The sequence below is a fragment of the Elaeis guineensis genome, chromosome 3 (genome assembly GCF_000442705.2).
Source record: "Elaeis guineensis isolate ETL-2024a chromosome 3, EG11, whole genome shotgun sequence".
In the NCBI taxonomy this organism is placed as follows: domain Eukaryota; kingdom Viridiplantae; phylum Streptophyta; class Magnoliopsida; order Arecales; family Arecaceae; genus Elaeis; species Elaeis guineensis.
The window spans coordinates 97,988,537-98,006,058 of record NC_025995.2 but is presented as its reverse complement, the minus strand read 5'-3'; the positions used below and the strand labels follow the sequence as shown (position 1 = coordinate 98,006,058).

The 17,522-nt window shown below is 36.6% G+C and overlaps 1 protein-coding gene across 3 annotated transcripts; it reads left to right on the top strand.

Moving 5' to 3' along the window:
* The first annotated feature begins 3,424 nt into the window (after positions 1-3,424).
* On the top strand, positions 3,425-12,736 carry LOC105041616 (ras-related protein RABH1e). 3 transcript variants are annotated; one of them, XM_073254105.1, is made up of 6 exons: positions 3,425-3,672; positions 4,908-4,978; positions 7,434-7,522; positions 10,001-10,112; positions 11,919-12,048; positions 12,125-12,266. In XM_073254105.1, exons 1-6 carry the CDS (start codon positions 3,556-3,558, stop codon positions 12,131-12,133), a joined length of 528 nt encoding a protein of 175 aa, XP_073110206.1. In that variant the 5' UTR covers positions 3,425-3,555; the 3' UTR covers positions 12,134-12,266. The 3 variants fall into 3 exon arrangements, with proteins under 3 accessions (XP_073110206.1, XP_073110205.1, XP_010916878.1); XM_073254104.1 differs by having other exon boundaries at positions 3,429-3,672; positions 12,144-12,736; XM_010918576.4 differs by having other exon boundaries at positions 3,434-3,672; positions 11,958-12,048; positions 12,144-12,736.
* Positions 12,737-17,522: the final 4,786 nt, after the last annotated feature.

Sequence of the window (17,522 nt, the reverse complement as noted above, 5' to 3'; positions counted from 1 at the left end):
AAATGCCAACACCCACCACCTCCCTCTCTCATGACGATGTATATGAAGATATATCTATCTTGGTGGCCTCTGGCTGTTACTATTGGCATGTAGTTCAGGAGTAAATGTTGCAGGCTGCCTCACCCCCCAAAAGGTGCTCATTTGGGAGTGCATGCCCTTGGATAGGACCCATGACCCTTCTATTTTCAAAGGTTGGGTTGGCCTTTTGAAAAATCTATTTGGGTAACGTTGCACGCATCTAGTAGCATGGTTGCATTTTGGTAGCATTTGACTTTGTGGCAAGTTTCATATATACTGGATGAATTTGTGTTAAGTTCAAATCTGAATCCTTGGACTTGGAATTTTGTCTGCAATATGACTCAATGAAAAAGATGATGATTTGAAAAGATTTTCATTTTCGCACTATTTCTGCCAGTATTGAATAATTTAAGACCTTTGGGTAGGGTTTATTTCTTGTCCAATCTGTCAGTGAAATCCAAATTGAATTGGTTGATGTATTTAATCTAGATTGGTGACTCATAACTGAAGATAGGTCTAAATTTTGGATAGTCATGGCATTAACAACATTGAAAACTATGTTGTACTTGGAGTAAAAAGATAGTTAGGTTCATTGATTTGAAGAACCTACAAAACGGACTCCAAGAATAAATGTCAAGAGGTGGTTGTGAGGCTTTCCTGCAGTGGAAATTGGTTTCAAGGAAAGTGCTTCGACCTCATCAAATGACTTCACCAGACTGGAAACTGGTTTTCAGGCTTTCTTCCATCAAATTTATTGTTCAAATTGGCGCCCCCCTAAATCATTGAGCTTCCATGCAAAGTTGGTGGAGCATCAACCACATCCTCTAGATAATTAAATCTACCACACAGGATTGGATCATTTTGATACTGATTCAATTGCAATGGTTGAATTATAAACATAAAATGGAATTAAGCATGCCAAATATTCATCTAGGGAGACTTTATAATTGAAATCAGATATAAAAAGCAATCTTCAAAGAAGCACCGAAGGATACTCCACCGGCCCACGGCCTGCACTATGACTCATCTTTGATGGCTAAACAACAAAAACCTGTTTCTTAATCAAATATTCAAAGAAGCCAATAATGCTGCAATATAACAAATACATGAATTTAAACAATTCCTCACAGCAATGGATCACTAAATATCATGATGAAGTGTCTAAATTGTTTGTAGTGGATAATAGCTCCATTATTATCTAAATTATTAGTTGTTTTTTATTGTTCTTATCGTTGTATTTGGGTACTTGGTAGCCAACTTAGAAACAAGGAACAAGAAGAGGACTTTTAAAACATCATATTAACATGCATATTATATTTTTATGTAGATTCAGCTTGCATGAAATCTACATAATATATTATAATGCAGATCCAGCTTCTTCGTGCACTCAAAGTTACAAAATGCGTAAAAAGTTAATTTTATTTCAAATGAATGTAAAATCCTAGCAGGGGTAATATAAAATTTTGGCATGATTTTTTTGATTTTACTAATTTTTAATCTATTTTTGGTATAAAAATGAAAGGGAAATAGGAAGATTGACGAGAAGAAAGAGGGTTGTACTTGGGTTTGGGCTCAAAATTAGGCAATCTTCCCTGTTCCCTATTCATTACAAAAATCCACTCACTAAAACGAAGGAAAAGGCCACAGGATCCTGAATAACCATTTCAACCTGCTACCATATAGGTTTAGGTTGGTACATTTGAATCGGGTGATTCGGGTTAGTTTTGCATGTCGTATTTTATAGGACTCCACATAAAAATGATACGCATGCAATGGTCAAACAAAGGATCGGCCCCCATCAATTCCTTTAGAAATTAGCTCCGGTTTGTGGAAGGACAAAATGAAAATTTTAAAAAACATCCGATTGATGCGCTTGGAAGCCGAGAGACGAAAGAAACCGACCAGTATTTTCTTTATTCCTCATCATCATCATCAAAGAAATGGGTCAGTTAAAAAATAGATTTATACTATATATACTTCTGCACACCAGATTGCCTTGAACACTTTCTATCACTTTTTGGTGACATATGGTGATCCAAATAGAATCACCATGGTGATCTAAATGATCCGAATCCTAAGAGATCTGATCCCATTGATTAAAGATCACCGAATTGAATAGACCATAGTCTAGTAATTGATAATTCCTAAATATCTATGAGTAACTTATTTGATATGTCATGAGAATCCAAAATTACTGATCATATAATATCAAAACTATCTCTCAGATATTTTATAAAAAATATATTTATTAATTATATAAAATATATTATTATTAAAATATTAATATATTATTTTTATATATTAATTATTAATATTTTTATAAAAATATATTTATTAGTCCAACAAGTTATTAATTTTATAAAAATATATTAATTATTATTATAGTATTAATATTTTTATTTATAATATAATATATTATTTATTAATATTAATATTTATTTTGATTAAAAAAAGATAAATTACAGTAATGTATTAAGTAATTTTATCATATAAATACAAATTATAATAAGATATTTGTACTCTCACTTAAAATTACCATTCAATCATGATACGATAATAATATGATTAATAATATATTCATAGTATAATATATATCATTAATATAATATATATATATATATATTAATATAATATAATATAATATTAGATATAATATTGATATAATCATTAACAATATATTAATATATTAATTTTTTTATTAGACTTAGAAGATATTTTTAATCATGAAATTTCAATTCAAAATCAATGTCTATAGATAATCTTAAGTTTTCAATTCTAAAAATAATATTTTATTAAATAATAATTTAAAAAATAATAATTTAAAATTACTATAACGTTGGATCATTACGATATAATTAAATATGATGAAGTCATCGCTCTTATCTGCATCATCCATGACTGATCACTCCATGCCAAGCACTCCTGCCATATGCATGGGTTCGAGTCAGACGAACTGGGTCTAGAATATAAGAACCATGGAACCGCGGGCCAAGGGTGACCCGCGTCCAAACATCAACACGGATCAATTTTAATCCAACGGCTTGAAATCCACAACAAACACCGACCCCACCTTGATGGCTACGATGAGTGATGGCCTTTTCCACGCATCGTTGGTGAGTGCGTGCCGGCGACGTTAACGTTTGCTTTCCGACGAGGTTGTTTGACCTCCGCTCGCCTCCTCGTGGGTAGCGGGGACGAGCCGCGAGCCGGATCATACACCACGTACGAAACTCACACTCCTCAAACTTGCCAAGTCACATAGATAGTCACTCACGCTCACGTATAAAGTTTCACTAAAAAGGATTCTAACTTTGCTGTTTGAACCAAAACAGCTAATCCGACGCTGGGTTGGCGGGTACTCGATCGTCATATGGCTTCCGTGGTCTGTTAGCAATATATAAATAGAGCAAGGCTTCATCGATCTCCTTCATTTTCGACATTTTTGCTCTCGTCTTTTGGATCGGTGGATCCATTCTTTCTCTTCTTTCTCGCCGTCAGAGATCGAGAGGGGGAGAGAGAGGAGAGCGAGAAACGCTAATGGCGGTGGTATCGGCCCTAGCGAAGTATAAGTTGGTCTTCTTGGGGGATCAATCCGTGGGGAAGACCAGCATCATCACCCGATTCATGTACGACAAATTTGATACCACATACCAGGTGATTGATCCCTCAACCAAATTTTATGTACTTCTTGATCTCTTTTGGCTTGGATTTTTAGGAATTTGGTGCGGTCTCTGCTTGATCTGTTCTTAATTTGGAGAAAACTTGTATGGATTTGGAGGGGCAAGGGATTTGATTGCTTGATCTTGGGTTTATGGAGGTGCGGTTTTGTAGTCTGGGGTAGGCGAGGGTAGCTGGATTGACTTTTCCTTTGGATCGATACTATATTCTTTTTATTTACAGGAACTATAGTTGGATCTTAGAGCCTTTGAATTGAGTGAATTGGGCTTATCTATAATCAAAACGTACTTAATGCTTAATGGGATTTCAGTGGCAGTTATTCTTATGTCTGGTGGAGATTGAATTATAAGTTCCTGTTGGTTTCTCATTAACACGTAACTCCAAATATTCTTAATATTAGACATTGGCATACTTGTAAATGCCTTATGTGCTATATGTTCCTAAAATTGATCCTATATCTGTTTGTTTGAATTGTAATGAATCCTCTATTAATCAAGTTTTTCCATCTACCAATATATGACTGTAGAATTTGATCTTGGAGACTTTTGCACATGAATGATCTGATATTCTGATTTACAAGAATAAAAAGGATACTTCTTTGAATCACATGGACTGAAGTTTTGATCTATACCTCTTACCGAAGTTTGTCAAGTTAAATAAATTCTAGTTTAGGTTTTTCCCTATACTGATTCATTTTTCAACTCTAATAATCATAAAGAGGACCATATGATATCGAATCAGTCCCATGTGACCATTGATCCCGTTGTTCACACTCAGTCACTTGATCAAGCTTGCCGGTGGATACATTAAATGAAAAAAGAGTGGTCATCTGAGCATTTATATGTGATCATGGACATTTGGGGTTCCAGAATGATCCTCAATGCCTAGATCTTACAAGGACTACCTTCTCAAAAGTTCTTAAGGATCTTCTGTGGTTCTTCATTTAGATATTTAGATTCATCATTGTTTCTTCTTTTGGAATCTTTCTTTTGAATATTGATGCCTGAGTCAGCAGAATATTGTCTTCCCTCCTGTATCATGTCTCTCTAATATTTTGGAAAGATACAAAATTCCTTCCATAACGAAACTTATCTCTCTGTTGGTGTCAACTCATAGGAATATCTTGGCCCATTTATTTATAAAAGCTGAAAGTATCTGGTGCCTTCATTTTCTTATTTGAGTTACTAATTTATGTTTCAAATGATTTGCAGGCTACAATTGGGATCGATTTTCTGTCAAAGACAATGTACCTTGAAGATCGTACCGTTCGCTTGCAGCTTTGGTAAGGTGTTGGTTTCTCTTAGTTTCTCATGACATAATAATATTTACCCTATTTTGGATTACGTTACAGTTCATCGGAAACAAGCATAAAATGTAATATAACTAATTCTGGATAAAATAGATAATGGTTCATGATAGATGAAGTAAAGTGAATTGTACTGGTTTTGCATAAAACCTAAAGGAAATAAATCGTGCAAAATTATATCTTGATAGCAACAAAAATTCATAATCACAAAAACAATGAAAACTCACTCTTTTTTATGTGCCATTTTCTGCTCGACTGCTCTAGTATATCAAATGCTCCTGTGGATCTTGCCTTTTTTCCCTGATCCTTTCTTACATCTTGTCTTTCCGCACAAGGCTATTTTCTTTGTTATTATTTATTTTCATTGATATTAGTTTATAAGTTGATTTATCAAATAAAAGATGTCATCTTAATACTTTGTGGACAATAATTTCATTCTGTAGAACTTAAGTGGTCAAAGTTAAGTCTTATTTTGTTTTGGTCCTTCATATTCTGAGTTCTCCTGTGACTAGAAATAGTGTTAAAAAGTTCTTTGCTTGTTATAAGTTGTGTGTTTGTGAACTGGTGGGAAATATTTCTGCTAATAATTATTTAGGCAACTTCCTATCTGGGCCTCATGAGAATATAATTTTTTAATCCAATAGAAATTGTTTTGTAATTAAAAAGAAGTTCTTTTTTGGAGTCACCCCTATAGTTTGTTAGCAAGTGGATTGCTGTAATTTAGGGTCAAATCATTCATAAGATCACTTTGCCTCTCTATTAAAGTTCAATAAAGTGTACATGTCCTAGGTCCTGTTGTTTATTCTGCTGTTTTATTTGCCCCTGCTGTGCTCGTTCTCTATGTTGCTGCATCACTATTACCTACTCTGTGTTAATCTGCTGCTCCTCTTTCATTATTTTTGTTATCAAGGTCAAGATGTGGCTGCAAGGTTGCTAATCTACTTCATTGGTGAAATAATCTTTATTTTCATCCTTATTCTCAATTAATTTACCCTTCAATTTTAAGAAAGAGTCATGTTGTATGTCATTTGCTAGTGGTTTTGTTTCTATGGATGACAAACAGCAAGATTGAATGCTGGATAATGAGAAAATTTTTATTGGGTTAGATTTCAAATATTAGTTAAACTAGTATCTAGTATTTGTGATGCAATGATCTGTCAATACAAATGATAATAAAATAGGGGCCAAGGCATACAATCTAATGACTATTTTTATAACTACAAATAAATTAAAACATAAACAATTACATTTGCTGGACATGGGTAGGGTGAGTGATGTGAATGTTTTTTGGAGCATAGAGTGATCATCACATGTAGGTATGGGTAAATATAAAATATTGAATTTGGCAATAAGTTAGGTTGGCCATGCTACAAGGATTAGAACATAACCAAGGTGGAGGGATCAGTCAGATAGGATGCACGTCACAAAGAGGAAAGCATTAAGATGTATGTGTGGCATGGTTAGGAAGGATAGACAGATATTTATATTATATATTTCACAGGAATTGCACAGTAAGGATAATGTGATGAAGAACCTACTTAGATGATTTTCCTTTTTTTGTTTTGCTGAGAAAAAGGTTTCAATCACATTATTATGTGCAAGGATGAATATAAGGAGGGCTTGGTTTTGTGCTGAAGGACAAGAACATGCAAGGGTTACAGCTACAAAAGGAATCAAGTATTTGAGAAAACATGCACTTATATGGGTTCTAACACGTGAAAACAGGTGGTGATAAGGATACTGAAGACTTGTTGGATATGAACAAGGTTGATCAAGTGATTATGCATGCCTTCAAACTCTTAGCATTATCGTTCCACATAAACAAAAAGATGATTTCTTCAGTTAGTTTCAGGGGCTAACTACTGAGCATATGGGACTGCCTAGCGTCCTTGTGTTTATGGATAAGTGATTTCTATGATGTGGCATCAAACATCCAACTGTAATAAAAACTGCCACTTATATAATGGTGCAAGCATACTAGGCCTTTTTGCTGCTTGGACAGATTTTAAGGTCCAATTATTTGGCTGGATGAGACATTCTGCATATTTGTTTATGTATACCTATCTTTGCCAATGCTGGTTGAATAACATGCTACCCATTTTGCTATTTTTAAGATGCCATTTTGTAACCTAGAGAGAAGGAAACTTCATTGTTTCTCTAGCAGGAGCTGCAATCATTTATTCAAGAAATCAACTCTAGTTTTTGATGGTTTGTGTTTTAGATCCATCAGAAAAAAAAAAAAGGAAGGATAACTTGTGTTTTAGATATTTAATATTATTGCTTTTTTTGTTTAGAGCAACTATTCTCACTTTTATCTGTCTAAAAAGATGTCTATTTAAGCTTCTCCATTTCTAAGTGAATAGAAGACAAATAGGTAAGGTGGGATTTTTGTACTCTGCATAACATCTTCTCAGTGCCATCTAATCTGCAGGGATACTGCTGGACAGGAGAGATTCAGGAGTCTTATTCCAAGCTACATCAGAGATTCTTCTGTTGCAGTAATCGTTTATGATGTGGCCAGTAAGTTATATTGTATCATTTTTGTTCAACAGCCTTCTCACATTTCAGATGCATCTTCACAGATTGTCTAGGATGTATGATTAGAATAAATTGGAAACTAAAAAAAATTGCAGCATAACTTTTTTGACCTATTAGTCAAGCCATCTATTAATATTAGAAAAAATTACAAAAACACCCCCTCAAGTCTAGCGCAATCTCACTTGCACTCTTTGTACTTAAAAAAGAGTTAAACCGGTCCTTTTAGTTATCAATATGTTTCAATATGGTCTAGTCATCTATTTCTGTTAGTAAAATTTTATAAAATGATAAAAATATCTTTATCTTTATCCCTTCTCCTTCCTCCTCTCTTTTCTCCTCCTCTCTTTCCTCCTCACCCATTTTTCCTTCTTCCCTTCCTCCTCTTTCTCCTCCTCCCCCTCCTCCTCTTTCTCCCTCCTTTCTCATCCTTCTCTTTCTCCACCCATTCCTCCATCTCCTCCCCTTCCTCTCCATCTACTTCTCCTCATGCTCCTTCTCCAAGCCACCCATAGATCATCCTCTCTACCTCCGTCCCTTCTTACCTTCTCCATCTTCTTCCTCTCCATCCTCTTCTCCTTCTTGTCCTCCTCCTCTATCCCATTCCTTGCTGGCGGTCCCTCTTCTCTCCTCTTCTTCCTCCTCATCCTTTCTTCTTCAAACCAACCAATGAGCTCTATTCTTTTAGATGGCCCCCCCTCTACATCCGTCCTTTCTCACCGGTAGAAAATCCTTCTCTCTTCCCTTCCTCCTCACTCATTTCTCCTCCTCTATGGTAGCTCCCTCCACCTCCTTTTCTTCATCCTTATTCATTCTGCCTCCTCATCGTCCTCCTCTTCCAAATCGCCCATAAGCCATCTCCTTTATGATGGCCTCTTCCATCTCCGTCTCTTCTCATAAGTAACATATTCTTTCCCATCTCTTTCTTCCCCACCCTCTTCTTCTTCTTGTCCTTCTCTCCTCCTCTAATCCATTCCTTACTGGTCATCCTTCTCCCCTTTCTTCTCATCCACTTCTCTTTCTCATCCTCCTCCTCCTCCAAGATCACCCATGGATAAGGGGTATTTTCGTCTATTGAGAGAGAAATCTAACATCTTTTATTAGTAAAATGAATGGTTGGATCATATCAGAATATGTCGATAACTAGAATGATCTGTTTGATACTTTTTAAAGTACATGGATGTAAATGAAATTGAGCTAAAGTTGAGGGGGTGTTTCTATAATTTTTTTATAATATTATTATTTTAGCCTTTAGGATAATTAGTTTCTTTTGGACTATCATGTTTGACCAAAGCTTGTTATTTTTAAGTGAATCTCCTCGTTAGGCTTCTTTCACGTCTTATTCTAAATTTCCTCATTACAATGCTACCCATTGGCTTTCCTATTCTGTCTCATTTAAATAAAGGATGTTTCTATATTCCCTGTTTTCAAATAATATAGGTCTAGTAAGAAAGAAATGTTGCACAGTCCTGGTTTAATGTAATAGTAACTATTTATGTTACAATTGCTGAAGCCTTCATAGATATTCAGAAATTAAACAATCAACAAACAACATTTTCATGTACTTGGATGGGTAAGCGATGTAGTTACATTCAAACCTATCCCTTTATCAATTGAAGTACCAGTTGTTCCTTATCCAAAGATGCCTTTACTTGACTGGGCTTATTTGAAGAAAAGCATATATTCGTTCTAACCTCTGTAGTCAAAGCACAATGGCTGTCCTACCTCTAATTGGTCTCAATGATTCATATAAATTAGACACTGTGAGAGGATTGTACGTACTCATGACAATGCCAATCAGAAAACCATCTTGGCCTTTTACTCAGAAGAGTTCAATTTTACATTACCTGCCTAGTTATTAAACTTGCATGCACAGAAAGAAAGGGTACCTTCAATTTCACTACAGATGAGGCTGTTTGGATGAGAATAACTGTGAGAACTGGGACATGCTGGAAGTAAACTGTGGAAGTGGCTAGTACAATGCTACAACTCTGGAGTGTGCCCTAGGTCCTGCAATCTTTTTTTGGCAACTAGAACTTCATAAAAGGTTTTTATGATTTCTAAATTCACATTTGTCAAGATTCTTTCTTCGCATCATAGCCGGAAGTTTGGGATGTCCCTTATGGTTGCAGGTTGTTTTTTTATCTTTTACAAAAAATCTTTTGAATAAATAAAAATAAAAAAAAAGCTTGGTAGACTTATGAGAGTGGTCAGGCAAAACACACTCCAGAAGGAACTGTATAAAGCAACTGCCATATCTAGGAACATTGAGAGGGAATATCTATCTTCTTGGAGCTATTTAAAAAGGCATTGTTTATCAATTATGCACAAATGGGCTGAAACATATAATGTTCCCAAGTATATTGTCAAAGCATTTTCCTCACAGCATAATCGGTCTTGTTCGTCTGTCTATTCAAGTAAGATATCAATCTGGATATACGGTAATATACTTCTTTTTTGCAGATCGGCAATCATTTTTAAACACTTCAAAGTGGATTGAGGAAGTACACACAGAACGAGGTAGCGATGTTATCATTGTCCTTGTAGGAAACAAGACCGATCTTGTTGACAAAAGGTGAAAACTTGCAATATCTTAACCATTTCTCTCTTTTTTTTTTTTTTGACTATTTTAATAGGTTGAACTGTCAAATTGTTGCTCTTCTTGTAACTTTTCTTTCCCCCTCAAGTTCTTTGAATCTGCTCCATGGTTTGTGTTATTGTGTAGTTGCTAGCTTTCAAAGCAACCTCTAGAAATTGCAATAACCTGGCTCACTAAAAGCTTTTCTTTTGACTGGTTCATGTTTTTTAACTCTGCTAGTTGAACAAGTTCCATAGAAGATGTACGCTCGGTTCTTTAGTAGTATATGCCTTTGTGAATTTTCTCATGGTAATATAACGTGTCAAGGTGCTTGCACAGCTGATCCAATGGCTGCTTTCCTTTTCACTAGCTCATATCTTTAATGACACTCTCTGAAAGAATGGCATTGACAGTGTGGGCATATGCAGTTGTTATGTAGCTAGCAGAGAGGAAGGTCATGGAAATAGTTCCATGTGATTGCAACATAGTACCAAAATTGCTTGATTCCTTCATTACTTTATCCTTGTGTGTTCTGTCAGCAATACATGATTGAATGTCTTGCAGTTAATTGCTCACTCCGCTGCAGTCTTCTTCACTGAGTTTGCATGACAGGACCATATAGATATTTATAACAAAATAAGAGCACTAAACAATCAGTGTCCTGTAATTGCCTATTCCATATTTGAAAAGGTTTATGAACAAGGTATGTACTGTTATTTATTAGCTTCTTGTGCATAGTTAGGGTTGGCATTTGTTGGGTTGAATCAGATTTGCATCAGTCTAGGACACAGAAATTATTCTAAAATTGTCAACACACACTCCATTTATTTAATAAACGGGCCAGTGACTTGATCCAGAACCACACTTGTTTATGCAACAGGCAACATGACACGAGTTGTTTAAACCATTTCATAAACAAGTCAGAATGGGTTGTATCCGAGATCACGTGGCTAACCTGGCTCAGCACACATGAAACCAAGTTGACATGATCAACCTAATACTAAGCCAATTAATCTAGTAAGCAATTTAATGCACTAAATTTCACCTCTATGTAATCTTTTGAGAAAAACTCTGTATAAAAATTTTATAAACATAACTTTAATATATAATCATATGAATACATAGTTAAATAGTCTGATGATGGGTCCCATTTCATGTTTATGTCATAACTCTAACGACCCTAGACCATTATGAAACTAGTTAGCCCATATCAAGCTGGTTAATCTGATTATTAGACACAGACCAACCGATTTAATAAATGTGTTAGCTGTCTCAACCTGTTTATGGTTTTAAGCCTGACTATTCCCAATTTAGACCTGCTAACTTTGTTTTGGGTTGGTGGGTCTGGTCAGGGATCCACCCTTAATTTTGGTGCATATCCTACATTTCAAATATATTTTCACATAAATTTATAACAACAAAATAATTATGCAGTATTTTGCATTTACCTATGTGGTTCATTAAATTGAAGTGCGTACAGATTCATCTCATTGTATTCATTGACATCTCCAACTGTTAACTGCATTTTGTTTACTTGGCTTGCTCGATATACAGTAGGTTCCAGTGACTGCAATGTTTGTTATTTAACCTTTCTTTCCCCTATAATCTGAACTGTCATTTCAGCCACTTCATTCAACTGAAGACAAGTCACAAATTATCATCAGTTAATTAAGTTGTTGAGCCCATCCTCATTTTCTAATTTGTTGGCCTTAGCTTACATTATGTGATTTTACTTCTATATTTTTTAGCTGTGAATTCCAATGCGTTCAGTTATAAACCTAAAACTGTTATTATTTTCCGAAGTTCTTTGCAAACAACTACGTTTTCTACCCCTGATAACAGGCAAGTTTCAATTGAAGAAGGAGAAGCGAAGGCCCGTGAAGTTGGGGTCATGTTCATTGAAACGAGTGCCAAAGCAGGCTTCAACATCAAGGTGAATCAGATCGTCTTCACTCTTTCTTTTTTTTTTTTTCCCTCAATATTGCTGACCTTGTTACTGATGTTGAAAGGAAAAATGAATAATTTCAGCCTCTCTTCCGCAAGATTGCCGCAGCCTTACCGGGGATGGAGACTCTTTCTTCTACCAAACAGGAAGACATGGTTGATGTCAACTTGAAGCCAACTGTCAACACCTCGCAGACAGAGCAGCAATCAGGAGGATGTTCGTGCTAGAGATACACTTGCAGAGTATACGGGCAGAAGAAGAGTTGGCCAAGGAGAGTTTTGCAAAGGTTGATCCAGGTGCATTTTAGAGGTTTTGATATACATGAGGCTGGAGAGGAGTTGTTCTTTTGGATTTCGCAGTAGGCTACCAACTGATCTCCTTAATTGAAGCTACGGCATTATACTGCTCCAGAATTCGTTGCTTTCTCTGTGTCACATTTGCATAGCAAAATCCATCTCTTTGATTTGTTCCATTTTCTTCTTTCCCACAGCTGGTGGTTCTTGTTAAGGTAGGGTATGAACCGTACCGCCACTTTCTTCTTTTTTGTGCTGGGAAATGGGAAGTATTTATAGATCTGACGTTTACTGGTAATACACAGTGCTTTTAGGATTTTTTTTAAATATTTATTTTTAAAAAATTTATTTTCAAAAATACCATAAAAGCAAACTTACCTACAGATCTATGATTGTTCAAATTGCATTGGACGTCATGCATGAAATCGTGGGTCCATTGCCACGTTGGAAGAAATCGTGGTTTGAAATCATGATTTGAACCTACGATTTCTTGAAAGAAAAAAAACTAATCTATATTCTTCCCCTCTACAATCTATATCCTAGCGCCATGGGTCTCAATACCACCATCGTGACCACCGTCGTCCTCCTCCTGGCCCTGGCCTCCACCGCCATCACCGTCGGTGACTTGGGCATGTCCATCCTCAGCTATGAGGGGAGGAGCGAGGCGGAGGTATGCCGCCTCTACCAGGCCTGGAAGGCGTGGCACAGCCGCTCCAACAACGTGCTCGACGAGGACATGCGGCGCTTCGAGATCTTCCAGGATGGCAACAATGAAATCATGGCAGCCAAAATTTTTCTGGAAATTTCAAGCACTTCTCTAGCACTGCTCTTATATTGAACACTAGAGTAAGCCCAATACAACATCGCAGGCATGCGTTTCGTGGACTTCACTCCCAATGGATCGTTCTTGCTCTACTTGTCAAACCAAATGACATAAAAAAACAATAGTGTCTATAGAACGTTACCTTAAAAAATGGATTCACATCCAGTTTCGAAGTTTCAGGATATTGTGTGGCAGAAAGCAGAACCAAGATGGCAAGAAGAAAGGTATCAGGTATGCAAAATGGGATCAATATTATAATTTCTCAAAAGAAGAATGTATGTATTGTAGGTGAAGGATCAAAAGTCTTTTGGGTGGGTTCTAGCCCTTCTTTATGGGATATGATATCTCTATCCCAGGACTCCTTTGATTTGCGGAAAAAAATTATTCTTCCCAAAAAGTATTTTCTCAAAAAATTATTTTCTAAAAAATTATTTTTTAATAATAAAATTTTGACATATTTGATTGACCATGAGTAAGTGACTTATTGCAAAGTAGCTTATGTTTGGTTGAGTATCTATTTTTTTAAAAATATTATGTAAAATACTTATTATACCCTTAGTAGATATAAGACCATATCTTTTTTCTTCTAAACTTTATATAAATATAAATATTATATTTATATTAATATAAATATAATATTAATATATTATAATATAATATTAGAGTATAGTAATTTATTGTGTTAATATAATCTAATATATATTAATATAATATTAATATTTTAATATAATAAATTTATTAATATAGATATAAATATAATATAATATAAATATAAATATTATATAACTATTAATAAAAATATTATATTAGTAAAAATATTAAAATAATATTAAAATATAATAAATATTATAATATTAATATTATATTTATATAAATATTAGAATAATATTAATATAATATTATATCACTATTCAGTATTTTATCCTAATCATCCATTAATATTTATAAAATTTTAGCCGTAGATCTAAAGGGATATTTTGAAGAAAAAAAAAAGTAGTACCACTTTTCATTCCATGAAAAGTATCAAAATCCATCTTCTTCATGGGTTTCTAGTTCTCAATAAAATATAAGAAGTGATTTTTTATGAAAAAAACTTTTTTCACTTGCTCTCCTCTTAAGACTCCAACCAAATAAAAAGTCCTCTCTTCACTTCTCCAAAAATATCTCTTTCCCCCTCCATTTTCTATCAACCAAACGAATCCTAATATAACCTCTTTCCACTATAAACCCTATGAACTCTTTACAATCCAGTAGTCCTTGGCATTTGTAATGCCATAGCCTATTGCAGTTATACCATGGTTCAGTACGATACCAAAATATCAAATGAATATTTTCTGAGCTCGAAGAAAAATAAATAAATAATTATGGTAAATATGTTTAAGCCATGAACAATCACACAATCGAAGGATCATACATGCAATAATCTAGTTTTCTTTTATAAAATTAGATGATTAGTATCATTGAAACAAAAAATAAACACATAAGACAACTATGTAAGTGGTGATAAGATGTACAGCGCGTCCAATTTTTGAAGCTATAAAATGTATATTATCGAGAGTGAAAGAACTTTACAACCATGGCACAAACGAGCAGCAAGGCAGGGACTGACTTACACAAAAGCCGACACATCCCAAATCCTTGAGAAGATGCTTTCTCCATGTAAAAATAAAAAAGCATTAAGACTGATGGCTCATGATTTTATTGGAATCGTAGATTGTATCGATAATTTTATTAAAATTATAAATTAAATCTATAATTTTTAGTCAAAATAAAATTTTAAATTTAATTTTAAATTTTTTTATATAGTAATAAAATTATAAGTTGAATTCATAATTTCATGCGTCACGTCGATTTTACAAATTTTTTAAAAATAATTTTTAAAAAATAATATTACAAAAAAAAATCTGTGGTTTAAATATTCTCCGTTGTTACAACTTTTCCGACTCAGGAGGGTGTCTGGTGGTTGCATTATTTTATTGTCTAGGTTTTGTCATTTTTTCTTGTACTTCGTATGGTGTTTAATAAACTCTAGTCTGATGATGTACGCCCACATGCACCCAAAAAAAAAAAAGAAAAGAAACAAAGGGTCTATTCTGATGGTTGCATGTTTTCTTTTAATGCAAGAGAATTTATCACACCTACACCTAAACTTGTTGGAACGGATTTTTGATTGATTAATAATTTTTTTTATGTTAAAATTTGACGTCTCGAGATTCAGTCCACATTAAGCCCACAGCGAGATTCGCGACGAAAAATGGAGATCAACGAGACCAAGATCACCCCAAACGAAGCTCGGATGGAGGAGATACGAGCTTTTGAAGTCGGCACGAAATCCAAGATGGTGGAGGACCGCCGACGGCCGGCGGAGCAATGGCGGCACGGTCGCAGGCAGCGGCGTGCGGCCCAAGTGGGGCCAACATGCGGGACGCGCGACCTAGGTGCACGGCCCAGACGGGTGCGGCCCAGGCCCTCGCGCGCGGGCCAGCCCAGGCCCAATCACCTTGCCTAGGCATGTACCCCGATCCACCGTGGATCAGGCGGTCCATGGCGGACCGCGTAGACCGCATGGGTATTTTTCATGTATTTCTCGCGGTCCACGATACTATTCTGTGGACCGATTGCGATCGGACAGCCCAAGGAGTTTTCGGTGTTGATCCGACGGTTCAAGGGCTTGATTTGGCATGTTTAGGAGACCTAAACCTAATCTCATTAGGTTTAAACCTTGTTTAAGGCCTTTAAAAGGCCTGTGCCTCAACAGAGAGCTGCAGAGTCTGGTTTTTTGCTAAGGAAGCCACACGAAACCCGAGAAAAAAAGGAGAGAGAGGCATGAGGCCGCTGTGAGAGAAGGAGCAGGGCTCCTGGACAGCGGACGCCAGGTCACTTCAGGGGTTCAGGGGGTCTTCCAAGAGAGAGAGAGCTTTTGAGAGGAAAACTTCTAGAAAGAGAGAATTGGGTGTACAAGGGTTGAGGGTGAGGTCTCCTCTTGTAAAATTTTTTTTTTCACAGTGAAGTTTGCATGCCCTGTGGAGACGAGCCCTTTTGTGGCTGATCCACGTATTTTGATTGTTTTGTTTTGTTTCTTCTTTCTTCTTGCTGCATCGTGTGGTACTGAAAAGGTCTTGGGAGGTGGTGTCCTGACCAGACATCCACCCAATAAGTGGTATCAGAGCAAGGCGGTACAAGAACGCAGATTGCAGCGGTGGTGAGCAAGATTAAAGATGGAGAAGATAGGAACAATCAAGATGGAGATCAACAAGTTTGATGGTAAGAGCAATTTCTCCTTGTGGCAAGTAAGAGTGAAGGACGTGCTCATCCAACAGGAGTTGATCGATGCTCTCTTGTGCGATGAGAAGCTGACCACTATGGAGGTGCGGGATTGAAAACAGCTATAGATGCAGGCGGTGAGTACCATCTGTATGTACCTGATGGATGAGGTGGTGATCCAAGTGCTGAGCGAGACTTCCCCGACGGTGCTGTGGTCGAAGCTCGAGGAGTTGTACATGGCGAAGTCTCTCACCAACACTTTTTTCTTTTGGAGGCAGTTCTACCAACTGTGAATGACTGAGGGACAAAGCGTGTAGGAGCATCTAAGCCACTTCCAGAAGATCCTCACCGACCTCCTCAGCGTTGGCGAGAATGTTGAGGAGAAGATCAGGATGCTGATTTTGCTGGCGTCGCTTTTTTCTTCATACGAGTCCTTGGTGACTGCTCTTCTAGTGGGGAAGAGCACCATCAAGATGGACGAGGTTACCGCGGCGATACTCCAGAACGAGGTTCTCAGGAGGGAGAACCCAGCTTCGAGCTCAAATGGTGGTAGCTCAGATTTGGTGGCTTCTGGAGGAGTAGGAGGCGGTAGACGGAGCGACAGGAGATCGCAACGAGGGCGATCCAAGTCCAGGAGGGACTTGAGCAAAACCAGGTGTTACCGGTGTGAAGAGTTGGGGCATCTAGCCAGAGATTGCCCTCAACTCAAAAATCGGACGGTGGCTGCTATAGCAACGGCCGGCAGCGATTCAGATGGAGATGTCCTAGAGATATCTGACGAGGTATCTACTTCTTTCCAGCAGTGGATATTAGATTCTGCATGCCCCTATCATGTATGTTGCAGAGAGGAGCAGTTTGACACCCTGGAGAATAGTGAGAGCACTGTATATCTGTCAGATGGATCGAGCTGTGCGATCAGAGGTATTAGGACGGTCAGCTGGATGACACATGACGGTGCAGTAGGAGATTGGGGGAGATCCGATACATACCCGATTTCAAGTGGAATCTTATCTCACTTAGCAGACTAGATTCGAGATGTTACAGGATGGTAGCTGGTGGAGGAATCCTGAGGGTGCTACGCG